Source organism: Lethenteron reissneri, chromosome 30, assembly GCF_015708825.2.
Source record: "Lethenteron reissneri isolate LAM-NWPU_2019-01 chromosome 30, ASM1570882v1, whole genome shotgun sequence".
Classification (NCBI taxonomy): domain Eukaryota; kingdom Metazoa; phylum Chordata; class Hyperoartia; order Petromyzontiformes; family Petromyzontidae; genus Lethenteron; species Lethenteron reissneri.
The window spans coordinates 2,187,083-2,212,522 of record NC_083808.1 but is presented as its reverse complement, the minus strand read 5'-3'; the positions used below and the strand labels follow the sequence as shown (position 1 = coordinate 2,212,522).

The following is a 25,440-nucleotide window of genomic DNA, read 5'->3' as shown; positions in this document are numbered from 1 at the left end:
AACACATTTTGTATATTTTTTTGCACTAAATTCAAACGGAGGAGGAGGAGCATTATCACATTTGTGGATGAGGCACAGCCACCCGGGGGAAGGGAGTGGGGGGGGGCGGCGTTGGCGTCGGGAGCCATCTGCTCGCGTGCCGAGACTACTGCCGCCGCTGCCGTCCCAGCAGATCGGGCTGTGGGCGGTAATCGTCGCACTGCCCAACGCTGGCACGGCCGCCCGATTGCCTACCGATGGTTGAGTTCGTTCGTTTATTTTGTGGGTCGCGGAGCCCCCAATAAGGGCAACGGTTGGTGTCGCCGTGCCCCCTTCCCGCATGCGCGCGGCACGGCCGGGCACGGCGTGAAGCCGATCGATCACGCGATGATTTCCGCCAACCACGCAGCGGGCACTGCGAAGGTAAAGCCACTGGATTTTTTGGGAGGCTTAACCGGGACACGTGGTTGTGAGCTGAGAAAGTCTCCCCCCCCCCCCCCCACCGTGTCTCTCTCTCTCAGCTCCGCCTACTTTAACATGGTCACGCCCATTCAATCACTAGCGCCGCACACGGTGAGTGGATTCGCTCTTTCGGATGTTGACCTCGCTCACTGCTCAGTCGCCGCTGACTCGGCTGCCAACCCCGCCCACCGCTCAGGGAGGCCCGCCCACTACTCAAGGCCCTTTGCCCCATATCGCTAATCCAGTCAATTGTGTGCTTTCTCTCCAACTTTTATTCCAAGTTAAATGCACACCATAGTGGTTTTTTTTGGGAGGGAATTCCAAGGGATTTTTTTTTACTACGGTATATTTTTTCTGGGCATTACTGTTGTACGGAAAACGCGCACTCACACGCTCGGCATAACTGCAAAAAACGCACTCGGCAACGAGAGCCTAATCCTAATTAGTCCACTCACCTTAACCGTGACCGGCAGTGGCGTGGCGTGCTTGGCGAGGGGCCTTGGCATGAGGGGTTAAATTGCGACCCCAGCCGAATTCACCCCCTCCTCGTGTGCCCGGCGCCTCTCCGCCTCACGAGGCACTCGCCCATTTGCACCGTCTACAATCCGCCCGATGGCCACGCCACTGCTAAGCACACACGCCAATCAGCGCTTAGACATCACCCTAATTTGCATTTCTTTGCGGCGCCACGGTGGCGAGATGTTAACTACCTCGCCTGGTATACAGGAGATCGTGTGTACGATCCCGACCCTGACAATGCCTGCTGTATATTTGGAGTTTGCGTGTCTCTCTCTCACATCATCACGGTGGCTAGGAGATGTTAACTACCTCGCCTAGTATACAGGAGATCGTGTGTACGATCCCGACCCTGACAATGCCTGCTGCTTTATATTTGGAGTTTGCGGTGTGTGTCTCTCTCTTCTACGGCTCCTCCGGTTTTTCCCTCCACATTTATAATAAACATGCGTTCAGAGTATTTGGCTGCTAGACATTATCCACGTGATGATGAGCCACTTCGTTGAGCTATGATTTGTGATAGCCAGGTCGCTTCTGAAAAAGAGCTGCATATCTGTAGTGGGGTTGACCTGTTTAAATAAATAAATATATAGTTTCTATCACCAATGATATCCCACGGTATCCAATCAGCGCCTGGCCCGAGCAATATTCCTATCACTAACATCTACTCCACCTCTTGGCTTTTCACCCAAGACGCCATCTACTTACCCCCCCCCCCCCTTTCCATTTTGCCTTTTCATAATTTGTAGTTTTCTGCCACTTATGATGCAGGGTCCTTGCGTTACGGCGTTGTGGTCACGTGGATTTTTCTCTCCAGGCCTTCTGGTTTTCTCTCCACATTTCCAAACGCGCGTTTTGAGTATTTGGCTGCTACACATTTCCACGTGATGAGCCACTTCGCTGAGCTGTCATTTGTGGGCAGGTAGCTTCTGAAAAAGAGCTGTAGAGCTCAATGGACCTTACCTGGTAAAATAAATAATATATATACATCTTCTTGGTTCTTTCGGTAAAGTCACGTAGAAGGGAAATAATGAAATAAAAAATTTCAAATAAAAATAATAATTCTCACGACGTTTCGGCCACAACGCAAGCAGCCGTCCTGAGGTGAAGAACAGGTCTGTCGGAAAGACAGCGTCTGAATGAAACACCACCAGGCTTGGAGCGTATATTTAAGCTGGGTTGCGTTGTGGCCGAAACGTCGTGAGAATTATTTTATAATGTTTTATTTTTATTATTTTATTATTTCCCTTCTACGTGACTTTACCGAAAGAACCAAGAAGATGAATCCCTGCAGTCACGAAATCTTTAAATCGAAATATATACACGTGAAGCCTTTTTCACGAAAAAATGAACACCAAAGACGCATTACTATGGTCAAACATAGATGGATCTATCGATAATGCTTAGCAGGTACGAGCTCATCGAGAGAATGCTTATCTCATGTCCTTGCTTTAGATTGTGTGCTTTGCGGCCATCAATACAGATTGAATTGCCCTTGCTGTTCTAGAATACACTTTAAGGCGATGCACAGTATATTCGGCAGTGCGGCAATATCCAATGTTGTACTGTACTACGCTCGAGCAGCTATGCTCCCCGCGTTCACCAACTGCTCCCCACCTTCCCTGACCAACGTGGTGAAGTATGTTTAACACGTGGCAGGCTTTCGCGACCAATATTATTCATAATCAACGTTTTTGGGTTTAGATCGCGTTATTTATAAATGTGTCGTAACCCTCCACCACCCGACACGGCCAATCAGTAAAAAAGTGTCACGTTGACAAAAGACAATTAGTTCACTGCTTTAGCCCACCGGTGTGTTGAAGCGTTAAACCACAACAATTTACAATTTGAGTACGACGTTTCTGGCGAATTGCCCGATGATGCTGGATGCAATTACCAGCGAAACGTCGTACTCAAATTGTAAATGTTGTGGTTTCACGCTTCAACACACCGGTGGGCTAAAGCAGTGAACTAATTGTCTTTTGTCAACGTGACACTTTTTTACTGATTGGCCGTGTCGGGTGGTGGAGGGTTACGACACATTTATAAATAACGCGATCTAAACCCAAAAACGTTGATTATGAGTGGTGAAGTATGGTGAAACACGCCCGCGACCCGCACGGCGTCGGGAGAGGCCCTCATTCAGCGTCGGATTGACACATTCGGCTGTGCTTGAAATTGTCGGGGGAAATATCCCCACAATGCCCTGGCGAGATTCACACTGCAAGGTTAGCAAGTGCCAACCTCCTTCTCTCAAAAAGCACCCCACCCACCAAAACTGTCCGTCCACACGCAAACAAGACGAGACGCAGATCGCGCATATAGCCTTCACAGGCTTTTGGGACAAGTACAGTGAGCGAGCACCAATGAAAGGCCGGCATGGCATACGAGGGAGTTGGTGGCCAGCACCACGCCCGGCCGCCTTTGTCTCCCTAGTGGCGATGAGTTACACAGAGCACCAGATACAGTACTCGTTTGAGGTTGAGTCGACCTCGAGGAGGCCCAGGACCGGTTTAAATAATCGTCACTGGCGTTGGTCGTAAGCGGAAATCGAACTCTAGTCGCCGGGTTCGTAGCGCAGGGCACGAAACCGCTACACTAATGCTCCACACACACACACACACGTGCAAACACACACACACACGTGCAAACACACACACACGTGCAAACACACGCACACACACGTGCAAACACACACACACACGTGCAAACACACACACACACGTGCAAAAACACACACACGTGCAAACACACACATACACACGAGCACACGTTTCCTATGCTCGGAAGCGATATTTAATTTATTCCCAAATTAAATCTCTGCAACAGTCCAAGTCCATAATTTTATCACCACCGTTGTGGCGCGCGCGCCGCTGTCTGAAGGAGGCTTTTAATGAAATCTCGGGCGCTCTCCTCCAGCCGCTGCAGCCCTGGGATTGGGCTCGTTCACGTTAATGACCATTGCCTCCTCAAGGCTTCCACTTGACCCGCGTGGTGGTCAGCAGGGCGGGGGAGTGAACACACGCTCGCCACGGCCTCGCAGATTAGCTGGACACGCGCCTGGGCCGTACCCAAAGCGGGCACAGTTATCCACTCCTCGAAATCACTCTGCAAACGCGAGCAATCGCAGTTCGTAATGCGTGCGCGTGCGTTGAAATTCTTTCGCACCGCACGTAGCCAGCCCGTGCTAATCGGAAGTAATGGGGGGAAAAATATATGATAATAATAAAATCACTTGCAGGCATTTGCCAGTCGCGGGGATTTGTTTGCCCATACTTCACTACGCCGCTGGGTCAAAGACATACGTGAAGAAGAGCTTGATAGCTCATGGGATTCCTCAAGGATAAGTAAATAGTCTGACTCTGAGATCGGGGAAGGCGGGGGTAGGGGCCCACCACCGGTTTCGACATCGCAAGCCACTGCTGTTAGCCGTGCCGTGGAATCGACCTCGGTTCGATATGATCTGTTTTCGTAGCTCCGTGAACTCACCACCGCACCGCCGCTCCATCCCCCAACGCCTCATTAGTCATGAAATGGGCCATCTGGAAGCTCACGGACGACGCACGTAAACTCATCATTCTGCGCGCTGCTCGGGGCCGTGAGCGCTGGCGTCGGAATTATTTATCCTGAAACGAAACGAGACGGTGGCGGCGCGACTGTGAAGTCGATTTCTTTGTTGTTTTCCTCGTCCTTCGACACGTGCAGCATTCAAAGTTATCGTTGTTTTGTCCAGCCCCCCCCTCCCCCCACGATCACATGTCTTCCGAGTGGAACAGTCGCGTGATTGTCAACATCGTCTCGCACAGAAAGCTCCTCTGGCGCCTGGCTTAATAGTTCTTATCTCGTCTGCCGCGATGTCGTTGACCCGCGCACACAGAAGCCACGAAGACAAAGATCCCCTGCATAGCCTCGACAGACGTGGCAAGTGCAGGCCAGACCACGCCCGACTGCCTTTGTCTCCCCAGTGGCGATGTTTACACACCGGGTGCTCATTTGAGATTGAGTCGATCCAGGGAAGGACCAGGACCGGTTCAGATAATCGTCACTGACGTTGACAAAGATCCCACGCGTAGCCTTAACAGAATGTTTGGGCAAGTGCTGTGAACGAGCAGCGCCTATGCCATTTACCATATTTGTCTCAAACATGTAAATAGAATGACAACTAAATATATCGGTGTCCAAGGTAAAAACGAATTGCCAAGACAATTGATTGTCATTTTATTTACCCAAAAGAGAACTCAAGGATAAGAGGGTGAATCTAATTTACCAGAGATTTACCTGGGTCCCCGAAGTGACAAAAGCCAAAATAACCCACGTAGAATGCAAACTAAAAACATACTCTGACAGTATATGCATTGTCCTTGAGACTGATTGGTCCACACCAGAGACAGCTTTCTTTTGAGCCTCGTCTTAAACGGTGTCCTCTGGCCGAACACGTTTGAGACGAGGCTCAAAAGAAAGCTGTCTTTGGTGTGGACCAATCAGTTTCGAGGACAATGCATACATTGTCAAAGTATGTTTTTTGTTAGCATTCTGACCACAAGCAGTGTGGTTAATTCAGACATGATTCCTTGTAAAAAGGTTTCAGTTTGGTGTTTTAACATCTGTTTTGTTGCCAGAAAAAAGGGGAAACCCTATTATCATACCACATAGAGTCCAGAAATGGTGCCAATGGAAATCAGAGCAAAAATGCGCGTGTCACATGAGAAATGGAAAATATTGCACGTGCCTAAATCGATGTTAAATTTTACATAATCTGCAGTGTAAATCGACTAACACTGATTACTTTTACAGTGATCATAGCACATCCGCTACTGGGATGACGGTCTACGCCAAACGGTTACCATTTCTCACGGTTACATCGCGCACACAATACACAGACGTAAGGGTGGCTTTTGTACTAATGTGTAAGCAGACGATGTCAAGCACAACCGCGAGTAAAGAATGTATCAACGAACATTGAAAGCTGAACCACCGAGACACAATCCGCACAATGTCTCACGTGGCACCGCTAGCCACTGCGATGGCACCACGGCCATGTATGCGTGCATGCAGAACTTCTTTCACCCCGTACGTAGGCCCACCGTAGCGCACGCGTCGAACCTAAGTGCCATCTCTGCCTCGATTCGCTCGACATTTTTGAGAGACCTCGATCGGACGCCATCGCATTGCTCTTTTCTGGGGGCAGATCAAACTAGACGACGAATGCTCTGCAGGTTGCCACGGCGCGCTCGTTGCTGTGTAGCGCTGTTAAGCGGCGTCCCATGAAAGATGTCTTACAACAAAATAAATAAATACAAATTCGTTCTTGCCTCTGGATATCTCGTGAAGCGAGAGGTGAAATTGGCCCCGAAGCGAAATGAAACCACGGGCCGCGCAAATACGCCCGCCACCGCGAGCACTCGTTCATAATTCAGACGGTGGCGTAAATAAATAAATATATAAACAAAAAATCCGGGTACAGGTGCAGCCCTTGCAATTTCTGGGCCCATGACACCGCTGGCGGAAAGGCCTCCGCTACTCGAGGGGGCTCCAGCGGATAATTTCGCCCGACTGCTTCCGCGCCTGGTGAGACGTCTTTAAAGCGGTGGGAGTAACCTGCGGTTTTATTTGTTTTGCATTCGTCGATTTGGCGAGAAGCACGGAACTCTTGTGAAAACGAGACTCGCCCTGGCCTGTTGAGTTCTCGCCGGATTGAAACGAACAACAACAACAACAAAACTGTGGACTTAAAACTCGAACCCGCATTCTACCCCTCCACAGGGGACCTGCCAACCCATCACTTGTGGGTGGGCAGACGTGGTGGGGAGTGGGGGGATTTAAGAAACTGGTCCCAATGGGTCAACTTCCTTGCCAAGGGATCGATTCGAACCAGCGACCTCTGGATTTCACGTCCAGCGGATTACATCGCGTCAGCATCACCGCGAACGTTTTACAGCTCGCGGTTGGGAAATATCCCATTGTTTTAAAAATAGCTCTAAATGTTCAATTTGCCCTCCGATCGATGTAATTTTTTCGCCAGAATATTATTTAAATCCGAAAGAATACTAAAAAAAAACCTCACAAAAACGTATCGTCTTGGAATTTTAATCCGTGAAAAAGGGCAGATTCATTTGAGTACAGGAGAAGATCTTGAGCAGAGTATGAAAATGACAGCTGACTCTTAGTTTCCGTTAAAGAACAACGCGTACTCTACCTCGTTAAAAAACTAAAAATTCTGGACTTTGGCTCGATGGACGCGTGCGCATGCCGGTCTCGGAGTTCCCCTTTGAAACGTGCCACGCGCGGACGCAGTCGCTGTGACTCGGGGCCCGTGGGCCCGAGTCTCATTAGTGGTTCTCGGACGCCCACTGGGACGCTTTTGGTGCCGATCGTTAGCTTACGCGAAAGATGAATGGACGGCAATGACCGCGGCGCCTCTGTGTAGTGTGGCAGTCTTCGTGCTCCTCGACTCCTCGTGCGTGTGCATTCGTGCCGAGTACGTACGGGAACTCCCGTGTGCTCGTTGGTATTCGTCTACCGTGTGCGCTTCGGTGTCTCGGGTTTGTCAAGGATCGAGGAGTCAGACTAAGAGATTTGTTAAGGAATTAAGAAGTCGGGAAAGGAGCAGAGGTCACCGATGCTGCTGCTGTTGCAGCAGCATTAAAACGAGTGGAATTGGGCCAGGACACGTCACGAGAAACAGCTGATGAAGAGACGAGGGACGAAACGAAACTCCGTGCGAGTGGAGGCCGAGGGAGCAAGGGAAGAGTGAAACAGCAGGGGGAGACAGCGGAAGGTGACATGGCAGTAGAAGCAGCAGCAGCAGAAGCAGCAGAAGCAGCAGCAGCGAGACGACATCGCAGAGTCGGCAGGCCACTACTTGACTGCGAGTGGTGGGAGGACGTTCGGCCCGCAGTGGGAAGGTGCAGGTTGTCGACAACAACAACTACAACCCAGGAATCCTTTGAAAAGGAGGCCCATGGCCTCAATAGTTGCTCACGTGGTTGAAGTAAAGGGGACATACGTGTGGTACCACGTTCACTCATTTTGTCCACAATTCATATATGCAATGTGCGTGAGAGTGAGTGAGTGTGTGTGTGGTTATGGGGAGCGGTAGTGTAGTGGTTAGCACGCTGCGCTATGAACTCGGCGATTCCTGCTCACGGCCAACACCAGTGACGATTATCTGAACCGCTCGTGGGCTTCCCCTAGGTCGATTCAGCCTCAAATGAGCACCTGGTGTAGCGTGTAAACATCGCCACTGGGGAGTCAAAGACCCACCCCCTCGTGTGCCGTGCCGGCTTTAATAGGTGCTTGCTAACAGCACTTGCCCCCGTATAGTCTGTTAAAGGCTATACTGGGGGGGGGATCTTTGTCTTTGTGCATGCACGCGCGTTAATGTCGCATTATGCATGCGGGTACACGTGCACGTGTCACAGTGGATACCCCACCGTGCTACAGTTTCTGTGGCTGCTTTCCCTACCCCCCCCCCCCCCTCAATTAAAATAAAAAGCCTCTGCAACGATTAATTGGCCACCGTTGTAAGTGACGGCCTGCCAACTATTGGTATGGCCACAATAAAACACGAAGACTCCCGCACAGCCTCGACAGTCTGTTGGTTGCAAGTGCTGTTAGCGAGCACCTGTGAAGGCCGGCAACGGTCACACGAGGGGTTGGGTGGTCAGCACCACGCCGGGCCGCCTTTGTATCCCTAGTGGCGATGCTTAAACACTGCAGCAGGTACCCATTTGAATCGACCTCGGGGAGGCCGATAAAACACTTGCATACACAGACAAATCGCGCACACCAAAACGCGGCATTCTAGCAAATTGTTGGATTGCAAATTAAACCGCGATCTGCACGAAACCAGTCAGTCACACAGGGTAGCAAAGCGGGCCATCCCAGCGTCTCGGCACGACCACGGCACCTGGGGCAGCCGCTTCCGTTGTGGCAAACACACAAAGGGAGAGGTCACCTTGTGGTTGTGCATGATACGTGAGCCACGTGACATTGTGCGCGCGTGCGGGTGCAGCCGGGAGGGGCGGCGCCGTAGTTGTTCATGCGGTGCCTGAACCACGCAGCCACCTGGTCAACATCCCCAGCCATGGCGAACATCAGTGGTGATATCTGCACTTATTCTGGGTCCTCCCCTAGGTTGACTCGGCCTGCAATAAGCAGCTGATGCCTCCATTGAACATCTGCCCTGGGGTGTTGTTCGCCCCTCCACCTCACTGTACGCTGTTCTGGCTTTGATACGTTCTGGCTAACGCACTTGGCTCCAACACTCTGTTTAGCTACACGGGGTATCTTTGTCTTTGTGAAGTGGGGACTTGTTTCCTTAGTGGAAAGAAATTGGTAGTGTCAGAATTCTGCGCCAAACTAAATGCAAATAAGGCAAAGGTTCCCCGTTGTCGCCCTATGACGGTTGGGGCAAGTGCTGGTTCAAAATGTAGGCATTCGGTCACACCACCCACTCGTGTGCCGTGCCTTCCTTAATCGGGGCTTGCTTGCAACATTTGCTCTCACAAACTAAACACACACGGCGGTTATTCATACAACAGTTATTCCTGGGTAGTGCCAGATCCGAGGAATTCACGGCCAAACCGGTCACTCTAATAGGACAACTGACACGGCACACGCGGGAATCTAAAATACGGGATGAATGGAAATGCACGAATAATATGGAAATGCACGAATAATATCAACACGGATTTCAAACAATTGTACTTTGCTCCGGTCACAGAGCCCTTGATGTAGACAGACTTGTTCAACGTGAACAGATCTGTGAAGATCAGAGGCGCTTGTGTGAACGCTGCCAAAGGAAACCCACGGAGATGTAAATCTGGACCTTTGATCTGAACACATCTGCTCAAGTCTGAACAGATCTGTGGAGATCAAAGCCACGAATGCCACTGAGGCCGGATGATCCTCACCCAGCTGGAAATCGAGAGCCCTTTTATCGGAACAGACTTCCTTCTGTTCAGATTTCCTTCTGTTCTGATGAGACATGTTCAGACACGGGCTCACATTTCACCCACCACGAGTACATAAATGAGGGCTTCTGATCTGAACACATCTGTGCAAAATGGAACGGTTCTGTTGAGATCAGCGAACTTTTGTGCGAGACCCATGTGGTCTCAGCATCTCTGTCTTTGCTCCCGTGATCTGAACCCCCCTCCCCCAGCCGTCCGTGCTGCTGACGCTCTGCTCCTGTTGTTGGAGTCCACGCTCAGGGCCTCCCTCTGGTCTTCTGCTTAGGACTGTCACCTGTCAGTGACGTTTCTTAAATATATATTTTAAACGTATCTCTCTTTTTGGTGGCTCGTCGTGATGTTCCACTCTTTGTTTATAGCGTCTTCAGATGCATCTTCATTTTAATTTAAGTGCTGATGGTGAACGGTGTGTCGGGGGGGGGGGGGGTAATAGACCCCGGATGGGTGGAGCAGAATCAATCCAGATCAGAGTTGGTAAACGATAACCGGTAACCAATCCCAGTGGATTCCAGGAATGATCGCACTCACTGCAACTTGCATCACTGTCTCGGCTGCAGCGCGGGGAGATGGGAGTCGAACCGGCGAACTCTGAACGCCAAGTCCCGTGTGCACACCATTGAACCACTGTGGCAGCTCCCTTAGATATAATCAGTTAAAAAAAGCTAAACACGTCATCTCTATTGCTCTAGACATTTCTAAATGTTCGGGAATCTGGTAAAAAAAATGCAGTTTTTTGTTCTTGTGGTTAACGGTAATCTATTTCAGATCTCTCTTGGCACTGATAGAGTTTTGTGACACGGCCCAGCGGTGGCGCATTCGTCCGCGTCTTGAAGAGGCGCACGGTTCGAACGCGGCGGCCGCCCTGATCAATACTGCGGTGTGCGCATTAACCACACAGACACTCCGCGCCATCTGATTTACAGTGGACGTTCAAGAACCCATGACGTCACTCACACGGGTAGGCCACTGTAGTAATAATAATTGTGCCGATCATGCTATTTCTGCTTCTACTGGTGCTGCTGATGATGCTACCGATGCTGCTGCTGATGATGATGATGACGCTACTGCTGCTACTACTGCTGCTGCTGATGATGTTGACTCTACCGATGCTGGTGCTGATGATGATGACGCTACTGCTGCTACTACTGCTGCTGCTGATGACGATGGCGACGCTGCTGGTGATGGTGGTAATTATGACGACGCTACTGCGCCGCTGATGATGTTGACTCTACTGGTGCTGCTGCTGCTGATGACGACGATGACAACGAGGACGACGACGCGGCAGAATTGTGGACTCACCCAGCACGTAGATCTTGCCCCCGCGCACGAAGGCCGTGGCGGCATAGCGCGGCGTGGGCATGGGCGCCAGGGCGCGCCACGCGTCCCGCACGGCCTCGTACTCCCACAGCGTGGCCAGCGGGGTCGTGTCCGCGCCCATGCCGCCCGCCACGAACACGCGGCAGTCTGCACGCGACACGCACACAAAGACAAAGATCCCCCGTGTAGCCTTCACAGACTGTCGGGGCAAGTGCTGTTAGCGAGCACCTATGAAGGCCGGCACGGCACACGATGGGATGGGTGGCCAACGTCACGCCCGGCCGCATTTGTCTCCCTAGTGGCGATGTTACTAATTTTAGGCTGAGTCGACCTATGGGAGGCCCAAGACCGGTTCAGATATACGCCACCGTTGTTGGCCGTGAGCGGCAATTGAACTCGGGTCGATGGGTTTCAGGGGCGCAGCGTACTGACCGCTCCAGAAGTGCGCCCACACGCACGCACACAGACACACTGAAGCACGCACACAGACACACGGAAGCACGCACACAGACACACTGAAGCACGCACACAGACACACTGAAGCACGCACACAGACACACAGAAGCACGCATACAGACACACAGACACACGCGCACAGATGCACGCACACAGACACACGCGCACAGATGCACGCACACAGACACACGGAAGCACGCACACAGACGCACAGACGCACGCGCACAGACACACAGACACACGGAAGCACGCACACAGACGCACAGACGCACGCGCACAGACACACAGACGCACGCGTGCTCAGACACCCACGCAGGGAAGCGCGCCCACACGGCTCGCGTGCACGCGGCTGATCACTCGACGGGCTCCCACCGACGCCGCGCTCGACACCCCCCCCCCCCCCCCAGGGCGAGCGCCGCCACATCTTGACGACGCTGGCCAATGGAGACATCGGCGCGGGGTCGCCGAGAATGTGAACGTGGCCAGACGAGTTTGAACATCGCTCGTCAAGAGGAGGCCTGCTGCATGGGTGGCCTGGGAGATTAAGAGCGCCGAGTCGGTACCGCTGAGAACCTGGGTTCGAATCCAGGCTTCGGCCGCCCGCAATTGACACCGGGATCTCGCGTGGTTCCCCTGCCACTTCCAGCTCGGACCTTTTCACTTTCCAGGTGCTTCCATTTGTGGGTCTCGATTCACGCCTCGGTGAATCGGGTGAAGGACCTCATCTTGACGAGCTGCCCTATTGATCGGTCTTGGACACTAACCCCAAAAAAGAATGTGAATCAGACCCTTCATGTTTGACAGCTCTGTATATGCTGTTGCCTTGCTCATAGTTGTGAATTTAATTCTAGACTTGAAGCTTTCGTGACTGCAAGGAATCATATTCTTAGGTGTTTTCGGTAAAGTCACGTAGGTAAAACTTCAAAATTAATAAAATAATAAAATAAAAATAAAGATCACGACGTTTCGGAGGCAACACAAGTCTCCGTCATCAGGTGGGACAGTCACAGCCAGATCAGCTGCATCAAGTGAGGCAATGATTCAAGATGTAATCCCTTAAAAGCGAGTTGAGGGGGGAGGAGAGGGGGAGGGGCTCATCAGAATGTGGTAGCCAATGAATGGAAAGTATCGGGAGAGAGGGGCCAACAAAAAAGTTGTGCATTTGCCCACTTGTCGCGGCGTTTGTGGCTAAAGGCCGATTGGCTAACGACTCCAGACGCTGCCAGACGACCACCACCACCACCACGACCACCACCACCACCAGCAGCCTCTCCGCGCACACGTTGCGTGCAGACAGCGCGGCTGCTGAGACTCACGTCTCTCGCGGGACGCACAGAGTCCAGCGGTCCCTCGTCTCGCACACCCGCGACATCGCACGGACGTCAGACAGCAGTCTGCCTCCACATCACCTCCGCCCCCACCCTCCCCTGCACCCCCGCAGGTAATTCTACACCTGCGTTGGATATTAACCAAGTGCGATGAGCGGTGTTCACAACGCCAGCCACGGCTAACATCAGTTGGTGAGTGATGTCTGAACCGTTCCTAGACTCAGTGCTGGCCTAAGCGGCCTAAAGCGCTAACAATATATGATAATAACAACCATGATGACGATGATAACACCGAAGTAGAATGCATAATTACCAAGCTTCAGGTGCAATCTATTATTTATGGGCTGATATGGGGTTTGACTGCGGAGCAGTGGTTTCACGCAAACTGGGGTATGATCCCGACGACCCCGAGATCCAAACCCGTCCTGCGTTTCCCAGTTCAGCAACCCGCACTGACCAGCGTGGTGAAGTATGGTCGAACAAAAATCCAGCCCCCCCCCCCTCATTTCAGCAGTGTGATCAAAGCACGGTCAGGCAATCCGCGTGACCCACACGGCAAGGAGAGAGGAATGCATCCAGCAAGTGAGTTGACAAATGTGGTGGGGAAGGGGGAGGCTATGTTATGATTTGTATTATTATTTAACGATAGCCACCGGTAAATACAACCATTAACATTTTTATTTTTATTTTACCAGGTGAGGCCCCACTGAGCTGTTTAGCTCTTTTTTAACAGGACCAGGCCAGAAATGATAGCTGAACGAAGTGGCTTGTCACGTGGAAATGTATAGCAGCCAAATACTCTGAACAATACTCTAAACGCGTGGTGATGTTGATGCTAAATGTGGAGGGAACAAACCCGGAGGACCCGGGGAAGAATCCACGCGGCCGCGGGGTGGGGGGGGGGGGAGAACATACAAACACAAAATATACAGCAGCAGGCGTCAGGGTCTGCATCGAACCCACGACCTCCTGTGTCCCAGGCGAGGCAGTTAACATCTCGCCACCGCGGAGCCCCCAAATCTGCGCGCCGTTCACGTTGCCTGGGATCGCAATGCGCCTGCACGGGTGGGATCGCAATGCGCCTGCACGGGGGGGGGGGGGGGGGTGGGGGGGTTGTGCACACGGCACGAAGCGCCAGGAGACGCCGGTACTCGCCACGTGGAGTCGGGGAAAAGCTAAAAAAATCCCGCCGTTGCCACGGAAACTCGATCAACATGGGGGCATTTAAATGGATGCATGTATGCATGATGGACTTCTTTCGCACCGTACGTAGCCCATCGCGCTACTCGAAGTTTCCGCCACAACGCCGTCACATTGCGTGAGTTTAATTGCCTTCTCGAGAGGGCAATGTGGCAATGTATTTCTTCTTCTTCAAATAATAATGAGAATTTGTATTGTTTGAATTCGGGGTCATTTAGACATTTCTGGTATACGGGAGGGGATGTACTGGCTAAAAAAGTGAATAATAAAAAAAATACCCGCGCTGAAGAAAACCACCCCTATGCCATGCATCCTGCATCACCAATCACTAACATTATAAACATGCCGGTAGCGGTTTCAATTTAAATACTAAATATATGTTACCACTGCGGCGCACTTTGCGCCCGTATTGTTTGATTATTAAACGCGAGCAAATGTCAACGTGGCCCAGGAATGCAAAGTGGCCGCCTTCTCTCTGCGGCGGCGACAGCGGCGTGCGTCAAAGAGGCTCGTTGATTCCGCTGGAAGCCTCTCTCCGTGTTTGCCAAGTAAACTCCTGCGACAAGCGCACACGCCATACACCGATTATTATTGTTAATATTATGATTATTATTGTTAATATTATGATTATTATTGTTAATATTGTGATTATTATTGTTAATATTATGATTATTATTGTTAATATTGTGATTATTATTGTTAATATTATGATAATTATTGTTAATATTATGATTATTATTGTTAAGGTTATGATTATTATTGTTAATATTGTGATTATTATTGTTAATATTATGATTATTATTGCCATAACTTACAACTCTTTGTCAAACCGCTGCAGGTCCCACGCCGCACTGGTCATCGCGAGTCGTTTGATCATACTTCGCCACGCTGGTCAGCGCGGCTTCTTGAAAGGGTCGGGTGTGGCATTGCCAGCAACTGTTCATATATCACTCGCCACTTTGTTAGCCGTGGCCAGGGATTGAACTCAAGTTGCTGAGGTTCATAGAGCAGCACTCGTTGTTTCATGCTCCCCATCCCCTCCTCCCCGCAACCCCGGTCCAAATTCAAAATGTATCCCGGTCGTGTTTGGATATCTGCCAAACCAGCGCGTCCCTTCGTGTCCCGTCGAGTGGCACCTCCGATTAGCACGGTGGGCTACGTACGGCGCAAAAGAAGCTCAACACACGTACATACCATAGGTTTGCACCGATAGAACTCGCCACCCACTGACGCCAGCCGTGGCGAGGAATCTAACTGGGGTCGTCCCAATGATTGCGCGGGATTTACGCATTAATGGGAAGCGCCCTTGCCGTTGTAATGCGTGCGGGGGAGGTCGCGTTGACGCGGCTTTGATCGCGTGAGCTCCACGCGCTTGATGACATCATTGTTGGGCATGTGGACCCTTCCATTTTCATTGGTGGCTTTGTTGTTGTTGTTGGGTTTTTTGTTGTTGCTGTAATGTTATTTTATTCTCAGCCGCGACGATGCCTTCGTATCGTGGCGGAGCTGCGGTTTATTTTAAGCGTGGGCAATCTTTGCTTGCAGAACTCCTTCAAAGGCACGCTGGGCTAATGCAGCCTTCATACATTCACGCAGGCTACGCGTTTAGATCATGCATCTTTTAACGTATAAATATCAAGAACCGTGGTGGCAATTCTCAATTTGCATGAACCACCGAAAAGCTGTGCACCCAGGAGGTGGGTCTGTTTGCAGCGTTACATTGTGTATATATAAACTTCTTTTGAAAACCTATCAGAAAACCAATTCTTTGTGGTGGTTGCAAACGTCAAAATGTATTTTTAACAAATTCATTTCCTGTTGTGTGCCTCGCGTTCTTGATATGAATGCACCGAGACAAAGGGAGCTATCTCACTCTCTCTCTCTCTGTGCAAAATTAATTCTCTTGTCATATTTGTTGGCCGTACTGATTATGCATTTTATTCCGTGTGGATGAGCCGCACGCTGAACGTGACCTATTTTAAAAATGATATTTCTGTTTCCTCGCCATTGAAACTCAACGATTCCGATTCCACACAAACTTGTTCGCGTAAGGCGAGAGTGGCTTGGCGGACGAGCAATTAAGCGCCACATTGCTCACGATAATAATGTGAACATCAACAGCAGGCGTGATACATCCACTGCTGGATGCAGACCGCCGCCCACCACGCCCCCCCCACCCACCCCCTCCCACACTTAATGGCCATCTCTCACGCTCTAGCATTGCCATCATTAATCTTGCTCCGGCACAGGAGCTCATATCATTCGACATGATACGGCACCCTGAGACACTGTGTACGGCGCCTTTGTGAGTGCAAATTATCACGAGCATAGTCTCGTCTCTAAGCACTGTCCATTCTCAGGAGGGGGAGCGGTGGTGCAGCGGTTTGTCCGTGATGCGCTTTGGACCGGGCGAAACAAGTCCATCTCCCTGGAGCCACGGCCAACATCAGTGGCGAGTGATGTTTGCATTAGTCCTGCGCATGCCTCCCTCACCAACCCGCACTGACCAGTGTGGTGAAGTATGGTCAAACAATCCTCAGGACCGATGCCTTCGTTGAGCACTTGATTTACAGAGCGCTGTCAATTATTTTCGATATTTTCACTGCCGTGAAGAAGGTCCGTTGCCTGAAACGTCACCTATTACATACTTTTCCGTTTAAAGGCCACACCGTGTTATTGATGAATGTGTTGATTTTATACATTTATACAGTACTGCGTTATAGTATTTACAGGGGCGGTCATATAACGATGTTATGTCGTTATATTATGACGATGCCATATCAATATGACGATAGAACGTTATATGACGATGCTATTGCCAGCAAAATGGACAGTCAACTTCAAACAAAAAGCTCCAATATTGGCCGAAATAATAATGAACCGTAAAGAATATCTTTATATTTTGTATAAATACCATTCTTACATCATATTTCTTGCGCGCGCGCGCGCTCGCCCACCCTGCTGGCACGATGAAACGACGCGTGACTTAAAAGAATAAATTATCTGTGCGCTCCAAAAGCCACGCCGTCGGCCGAGGCTGCAATGCTGCATCGATGTCGCGGTGACTTCTGTGTCGCTTGCACCGCGCGCGTTGCTGCGCCCTTGCCTGCGTTAGAATAATCGCCATACCGCACTTTGATGCGCGTTGCAATCCGCTATGAAGTAAATAATGAAACGAGCGTGGTTTTGTTGTTGTTGTTGTATCTCAGAGATAGGGGCATGCTTCGCCGCTGCTGTTGCTGCTGCCGCCGCTGCTGTATATATATAAAGATAAAGATCCCCCGTATAGCCTTAACAGACTGTAGGGGCAAGTGCTGTTAGCGAACACCTATGAAGGCCGCAACGGTACACGAGGGGGTGGGTGGCCAGCACCACGCCCGACCGCCTTTGTCTCCCCAGTGGCAATGTTTACACACCGCACCAGGTACTCATTTGAGGCTGAGTCGACCTAGGGGAGGCCCGGGACCGGTTCAGATAATCGTCACTGGTGTTGGCCGTGAGCGGGAATCGAACCCGTGTCGCCGGGTTCATAGCGCAGCGCGCTAACCGCTACACTACCGCTCCCCACATGTATATATATATGCACATTACCTCCCCCCCCCTGTATCCCTCGTGTGTGTGACATCCGCTGGGGTGGCCTGCGAGGATTTATTGGCATCGAGGCCGAATCGAGGCATGCATCGGGACTTGCACCGCGCGCAAGAGTCGCCCCCCTCTCTCCGCACGACGTCGGCGAACTCGGCTCGCCACTCCAGCGGTGGACGACTACGGCGCTCTGGCGGAGCCGCGACAATGTCCCCCTGTAATGGACACGATCTGACAATTTGTGAATACATTTAGATGAGCATTTGCGTGAATAAAAAAAAACATTTGGGGGGGCGGAGGGCGGAGGGCGAAGATTAACGTGAATACAAAAATCACGTGACGTAAAAATGTTAAAAGTAAACCTATTTTGTTTTGCTTGTAATAATTGACGGATGAGAAGGGTTAAACAAATATATATATGTGAGCGCGTGTTGCAAAGCTCTGTGCCCATTTTAGGGTGGGGGTGGGGGGGGGTTGTTGCAAAATCAGTGGCGGCGCGAGGCATCAGCAAGCCAAGCCAAAGCGGACGCCTCCAAACAGCTCAAGGGCCTCTGGATTGATAGGAAAACTCTGGGTTGCATCAGAAATATCAGCTCAAATTCACATCCTATTTCAGCAATTGTTTTTTTTTTTATATTAACATCGAACAGAGAATTAATCTCTCTCGTCTCTGTTTTGTCTGCATCTCTCTCATCCCCTCGTCGAATTCCATTTCCGTCTCATCTGCACTTTCCACACGTCACTACATCTCATCTGTTATCCCCCTTCTCTCATCTCACTCTGGGCTCGAACCTCGTCTACATTTCCTCTCATCTCACTTCATCTCTATCTCTTCACGAGACCTCCTTTGCCAGTTTTAAATTCGCCCTTTCTGGCAATCAAACAGGTGTTAAGATGTTAAAACACCAAACTGAAATCTTTGCAGAGAATCACGTCTGCATTAACCACATAAACCATATTATCATCATGTAATACTAGCAAAGGAGATCTCATCATGTAGCTGCTCACCCCGAGCTCTCAATGTCCTAATGCAGGCGGCGTTGTCTTTGTGCTGTTCGCCTTTTGGCGTCCTCTGGTCTAACACCGTTTGAGACTGAGGCTCTAAAGAAAGCTGTCTCTGGTGTGGACCAATCAGTTTCAAAGACAATGCACATACTGTCAGAGCATGTTTTTTGTTTGTTTGCATTTTCACCACAAGTATGTGTGGTTAAAGCAGACATGATTCCTTGCAAAGGTTTACGCTTGGTGTTTTAACATCTTAACACAACTGTTTCATTGCCAGAAAGGGGAAAACCCCCTATTATCATCTCTATCTCTTGGCTGTATCTTTTCTTTCATCTCACTCGGAGTTTATAAATTGAAAGGGGGTGGGAGGGAGGGGTGATGGTTGGGAGGCCCGAAAGTAATTTTTGCTAAGGGCCCCCCAATGGGCCAGTGTCAGCACCACCACGGTGTCAAAAATGTGAAACTCGCGGTGCACGTGATGCGCTCTGCCGCCGGTGCTCGCGCGAGACGACCGCTCGCTCCGTCGAGTTGGCTAACCGCGCCGCGCTCAGCGTCGACGGCGCGCACGTGAAATATGTCCATTTGTATCGAATTAACGCAGACCACCGCGGCTTAATTGGCGCTAATTGGGTTTGATACAAATTAGTCCCGGTTGCCATGGGAACTCGCGGTTGAAATCGTTTCCGCCACGCTGGTGGTGATGGGTGGCGGAATGCGGTCCTATTATTATGTTACTATTATATATTATTATTTTGTTACTATTATATATTATTATTATGTTACTATTATATATTATTATTTTGTTACTATTATATATTATAATTATGTTACTATTATATATTATTATTATGTTACTATTATATATTATTATCATTTTATTACGCCATGCACTGTGACTGTGTGTCAACGTGTGCGTGTGTGGCCTCAATGTGCACCTAGCCTGGCACAAGCGCCGTGGTGATGTCACCGCCTTTTAGCGGCGAATGGTGGTTGTTGTTGTTGTTATTTTGTGGTCGATGGGGGAGGAGGGGGGGAGCGGTGGCGCAGCGGTTAGCGCACTGCGCTGCAAAACCCGGCGACCCGAGTTCCATTCCCGCTCACGACCAATAACAGCGGGCGAATCTGCGAACCGGTCCCGAATCTTCCTCGAGGTCGACTCAGCCGTGTGCGTCAACATCAGTACCGTGGGAAGACAAATGCGGCCGCGCGTAGCGTTGGCCACACCACCTCCCCGTGCACCCTTCCCCCGCACCTCCCATTGGCCCCGTACGGTGCCAAAGAAGTTCAACGTGCGTGCATTCATGCATCGGTGTTCGTTCATCAGCACTTGCACCTCCGATCAGCACGGTTGGCTACGTACGGTTGCGAAATAAGTTCAACATCCAGACATACTTGCTCCAACAGTCTATTAAAGCTACACCGGGGGAATCTTTGTCTCTGTGGTCGATATTGAAGCAACCCATGCGCTGAGTAATCGCAGTCAACATCGCGGGCTGCGAGATTCACCTCTTCAAGCGGCATTTGTATTTGCCATGCAAGTTTAAAATTGTGCTTTTTTTATCTCTCTCTCTCATCTCTCTCTCCTCTGTCTCTCTCTCATTCCCTCTGTCTCGCTCGCGCCTCTCAATTTAAATTTGATTTCGCTACGGTATTTATATATTGCGAGAAAAAATCCTTTCCATCACGGTTAACATATTCTGGCGCATCATTTATTTACGTAACTATTTATTTGTACGTTTCCATCGCCATTCACGCCCCTGCGTCTTGCCCCCCCTCACCCCGTCCCTGCTCCCCGCACGGCGCGAGCGTGAACCCCGAGCCCGCCGTGCCCGAGTTCGCTCAGATCAGCTGCACGCGCGAGAACAAACATTCATTCCCACACCCAATTTTGGCCCAAATCCAGGCACAAATCTCTGTCCTCATCGAGGGACCCCCCCGCCCGCCCCCGCCACCCCCACGTCACCCCTCCAACCCACTGAAGCTCCCTCCACCCCCACGTCCCCGCCACCCCCACGTCACCCCCCCAACCCCCTGAAGCTCCCTCCACCCCCACGTCCCCGCCACCCCCCCGGGGACCGAACCCGGCTCCGTGCCACCCACCGTGCGCGTGCCGGGAGGGAGAGCAATCGTGGCTACCATGGCAACCCCGCAGCAAATTGATTGTGGCTTCTGCCGGTGATTACGCTTCGTCTGGGGGGGTGGGTGGGGTGGGGTGGGGGGCCAGTGCTATATTTTTTTTGTCGGGGGGGGCGGGTAGAGAGGAAAGAGTTAACCGGGTTTGCTCTCACAGACGCCAATTACCGCGCCGAATGTCCCCTGACCGCACGGCCGCCGCGCATCGCCGTCCGGCACCGGCGGCGGCGCGCGATGCGACTGCAATTAAGGGGCAACCGGTCGCGCGGGTTTTTTTTATTCGAAGGCGGAAGCCCCCTGGGAATGACGGCGGTGACAATGATGCTCGATTAGCGAGCGGCGATAAGATATGTTCACGTGAAGGGAGGGAGGGAGGGGAAGAGCGGCGCGTGAAGACGGTTTCGGCGGTGAGACGATCGGCCTTGCGCCCGGGAGTGAGGTGGATCGTGGTGGAGGTGGAGGTGGTGGTGGATCGTGGCGGTGGTGGAGGTGGTGGAGGTGGAAGTGGTGGTGGAGATGTCACGGGTGGTGCTGGCCACTCACTCACCCCCCCCCCCCCCCCCGTGTGCCGTGCCGGCCTTCATAGGTGCTCGCTAACAGCGCTTGCCCCAAATGACTGTTCAGGCTACACGGGGGATCTGTGTCTTTAATGGTGGAGGTGGCCGTGGGGGGTGGTAGTGTCGTGGTTAGCGCGCTTGCGCTACGAACCCGGCGACTCGAGTTCGATTCCCGTTCACGGCCAACACCGGTGACGATTATCTGAACCGGTCCTGGGCATCACCTAGGTCAACTCAGCCTCAAATGAGGAGACAAAGGCGGCCAGGCGTAGTGCTGGCCACCCACCCCCTCGTGTGCCGTGCTAGCCTTCATAGGTGCTCGCTAACAGCACTTGCCCCTACAGTCTGTTACAGGCTATTCGGGGGATCTTTGTCTTGTGCGGTGGGAGTAGGAGGCCTTAAACCCGACAGAACATAGACAATGAATGAAGACGCTGGCGATTATGATAGTTGTGACGATGTCATTGAGGATTGTGACGTTTGTAGGAGCGCCGGCGGTGTTAGAAACGATGATGATGATGATGATTGTAGGAGTGCTGGTTGTCGTCCTGTTAGTGACACAAACGATGGTGATGATGATGATGGTGCTGATTATACTGATGAATATTTTGGCAGTGGTCGTGCTGGTGATGGTGACGCTTATATCACTGACGACGATTGTAATCATGATGATGCTTGCAGCCGTAGAGCGTAGGTGTTGTGGTGCAGGTGGTTATGATGGCGACGGTGGTAGTGGTGGTGGCGGTGATGATAAAACAGAGCGCTCACCGCCCGACGAACATTTAAAATCCATTATTAATTCTAAACACCCACAGAGGGCCTCCATCGTGTGACGCAGAGCAATGATGAGCGGGGCGGTCGCGAGACAGAGAGAGAGAGAGGCACGTGGCCAGGCCTACGGCACAACAGAGCGAGCCGCTGCTCAGGCGTCACCACTCTGGGCTCTGCTGGGCTAGGCAGCGTATCAGTAGGCGTGGCACTGGTGACAACAATATTATTTGGTTCTTTCGATAAAGTCACGTAGATAGAAAAAAGAATACTACTAAAAGTGACAATTATTTGAGACAAATAGAACAACTCACTACTCTTATTGGATTTGACGTGGGAGGGGAGGGGGGCGGTGGGAGGGGGGTCCAGGACGCTATTCCCCAAATTGACCTCACAATCCTCTGTGAGAATCACCGCATTCGTCGATGCCAGAGTCGCCAAACTTCGCGTGTGTGGACCGCCAGGATGTGATCCGCACAGATATCGTTTCCCTATTTATTTTAATATTTTATTGTTTTCCCTTTTAAGGCCACATAGTGTTGTTGTTGTTGTTGACGAATGCGGTGGAGAGCGCACCGCTGTCAAAGCAGCAGCAGCAGCGTTGTAAAATAATGAGTTGCAGGTCTTCGGAGTTACTTGTTTGTTCACAAAACGCCGAAATCGTTTCCCTCCAGGGTAGTGGAAAAACGCGAATTACTTTTTGAGCGCTGACAGCGGTCCTCGGTATCCGGAGAGTTTCGGAACCACTCTTCCTACACTATGCTGAAAACAGGTGCTATAGGCTTCTGCGTGCCTACATTGTCAATGGAGGGCAGTGAAACGTCGATTGTCGTCCTCCACTCTACGTTCCAACGTCTGCGATCCCCGTTGTTCACCATCCCGCGGTGGCCCGCGTGGTGAAGTATGGTCAAATGTTCACCCGGGGGACCTGCATGCCGTGAAGAGGCCCTCGTGAGATTGGGGCTCGGTCGGACCAGGGCCGGCTCCGGTATCGCTCGCCACTGATGTTAGCCGTGGCCGGGAAGCAAACGCGGGTCGCCAGATCCAAAGGGTTCCACACTAACCGTTGCGCCACGGCCGCAGGCGATAGATACATCGACAAATCGTTAGATACATCGCTAGATAGATACATCGACAAATCGTTAGATACATCGCTAGATAGATACATCGATAGATGAATCATCGACGGCCTCGCTTGTTTATTTGGCAGGGTCAGCAGGTTTGAAATGAGATATTGGCAGTGTGTGTGGTCTTGCACTTAGCCGTCTATTTTTAGCTATTCCGCGTGTGTCGTAGCTGTCACCGGATATAATCACCTCATTGTCCTCCAATAAGTGCCTCAATTGCCGAAGCTTTTCGTGGCATTATTCAATGAGCAACAGGCTGGGTAAAGAATATATATATACAAACAGGCGTTTTTTTCTTCCTCGTGTTTAGAGGGACATTAAACAAAATATATTAATTAATATATAGTCTGTGTAGTTTTTAGTTAGAGGTCTAATACGAATAACAACGACTTACTTACCCATGAAAGCCACAGCGAGTTCAAAGATTTGTTTTTTCGGTGAGCCCTGCATTGGGCTGATTGGACACCGCCAATCACATTTGACAACACCGCTTCCACTGACTGTGTTCAGCCATGGCAGGGAACCGAAGAACCCAGAGGAAAGGCACGCAGAACAGGGAGAGAGAACACACAAACTCCACAGAGAGAGAGAGAGAGATACGTCAGAGGCAGGAATTTAACCTAGGTCCTTCTTGCTGTAAAGCACGAGTATTACCATTTGAGTCCACCCTGCCACCTTATTCAAAGACAATTAATACAATGCATCGTTAACTGCATCTCAAGACGCTGTACTAAAACAGTGGGCAAATGTAATGTCATAGAGAGAGGCAGTCGCCGACAGAGGAAGAGGGAAGGTCTTGAGCCTGCTCGAGAATAGGGGGCAGGGTGCCGACAGCACGGGCGGCTGGGGGGGAGAGAGCTCCAGATTGTCGGGGCAGTAGAGGAGAATGCGCCGACGTGCCACTGAGCAGGAGGTGGACTGGAGGCTTGGACAGAGATGAGAGGGGGAGAGGTGGGCAGAGGCGATTCCACGGGGGAAATCTTGAAGAGGGGGAGTGAGCTTAGGAGGCCTCTGGCTCATTCTCCCGGTGCGGTAGGCTGAAAAGACAGATTTGAAGCTTTCGTGACTGCAAGGATTCATACTCTTAGTTCTTTCAGTAAAGTCACGTAGGTAAAAAATGAAATTAAAATTAATAAAAAATAAAAAATTAAAAAAAATCACGACGTTTCGGAGGCAAGCTTCCGTCTTTTTAATTGAATTTTTTACATACGTGACTTTACCGAAAGAACTAAGAGTAGGTGAAAGGACGTTAGTCGACCTCTGTCCACACAGCGGTATAAATGGGCTCACCGGAAATAGTGAAGAGGGCAGGCTGCGTGTGGTGGGGTAAAGTGCGGGTACTCCTACGAGAGCTCCCGCTAGCGGAGGACCTTCTGCCAGCAGTGGCGTTAGCGAGCACTTTCAGGGCCTTGAACTTTTATTCTCGGTTTGATTTTACAAGGTTAAGTCATGGTTGATGAACCTCAAAGTAGCGTTGTTATCACTGTGTGAAAGGTAAATTTGCCTGTAAAATGGCACAAAACCTGTACTGCTGGAATACGACCGCACTCCCATTACTGGTTCGTGGGATAATTGCCTAGTGCAAATGATACACGTGCATTTTACACATTACATTCTCTGGAAGCACTTTACATTAATTGATTTTAATTTAAAACATTTATTAGGTACAAATACTGGCAATTACCTTTTAATTGGGCAAATCTCACTCGAAATAATTCAATAACCACCTCCCGTTAAATTGTCATTCTCTTGAAAGCATCCTTCAAGTATCCCTCTTTGGCTTCGACTCTCGCGACCCGGGAACTCACTGCTGAGCCTGCACGCAACAACGCACTACTGGGGGGTGGGGGGGAGTGGGGGGGGGGCGTCTTTGCTTTATCTATTCGTTCTCCCCCCCTCCACCCCCAAACTCCCACCCCCACTCCCCTCCCCCGTTGAATGACTGTCTCTGTCGCTCAGGAAACGCCCCCCCACACCGCCCGAGTAGGGACGCTTTAGCCCAATACTTATCCCCACTTGCTCCACGGAGTCC

At 50.9% G+C, this 25,440-nt stretch overlaps 1 protein-coding gene across 1 annotated transcript in view; it reads right to left on the bottom strand.

The window, feature by feature from the left end:
* KLHDC8B (kelch domain containing 8B) overlaps positions 1 to 25,440 on the bottom strand; it is a 46,174-nt gene that overhangs the window by 13,731 nt on the left and 7,003 nt on the right. The window contains exon 2 of the mRNA XM_061562773.1: positions 11,232 to 11,396. Coding sequence (XP_061418757.1) covers positions 11,232 to 11,396 — 165 coding nt within the window. The remainder of the gene's footprint in view (positions 1 to 11,231; positions 11,397 to 25,440) is intronic.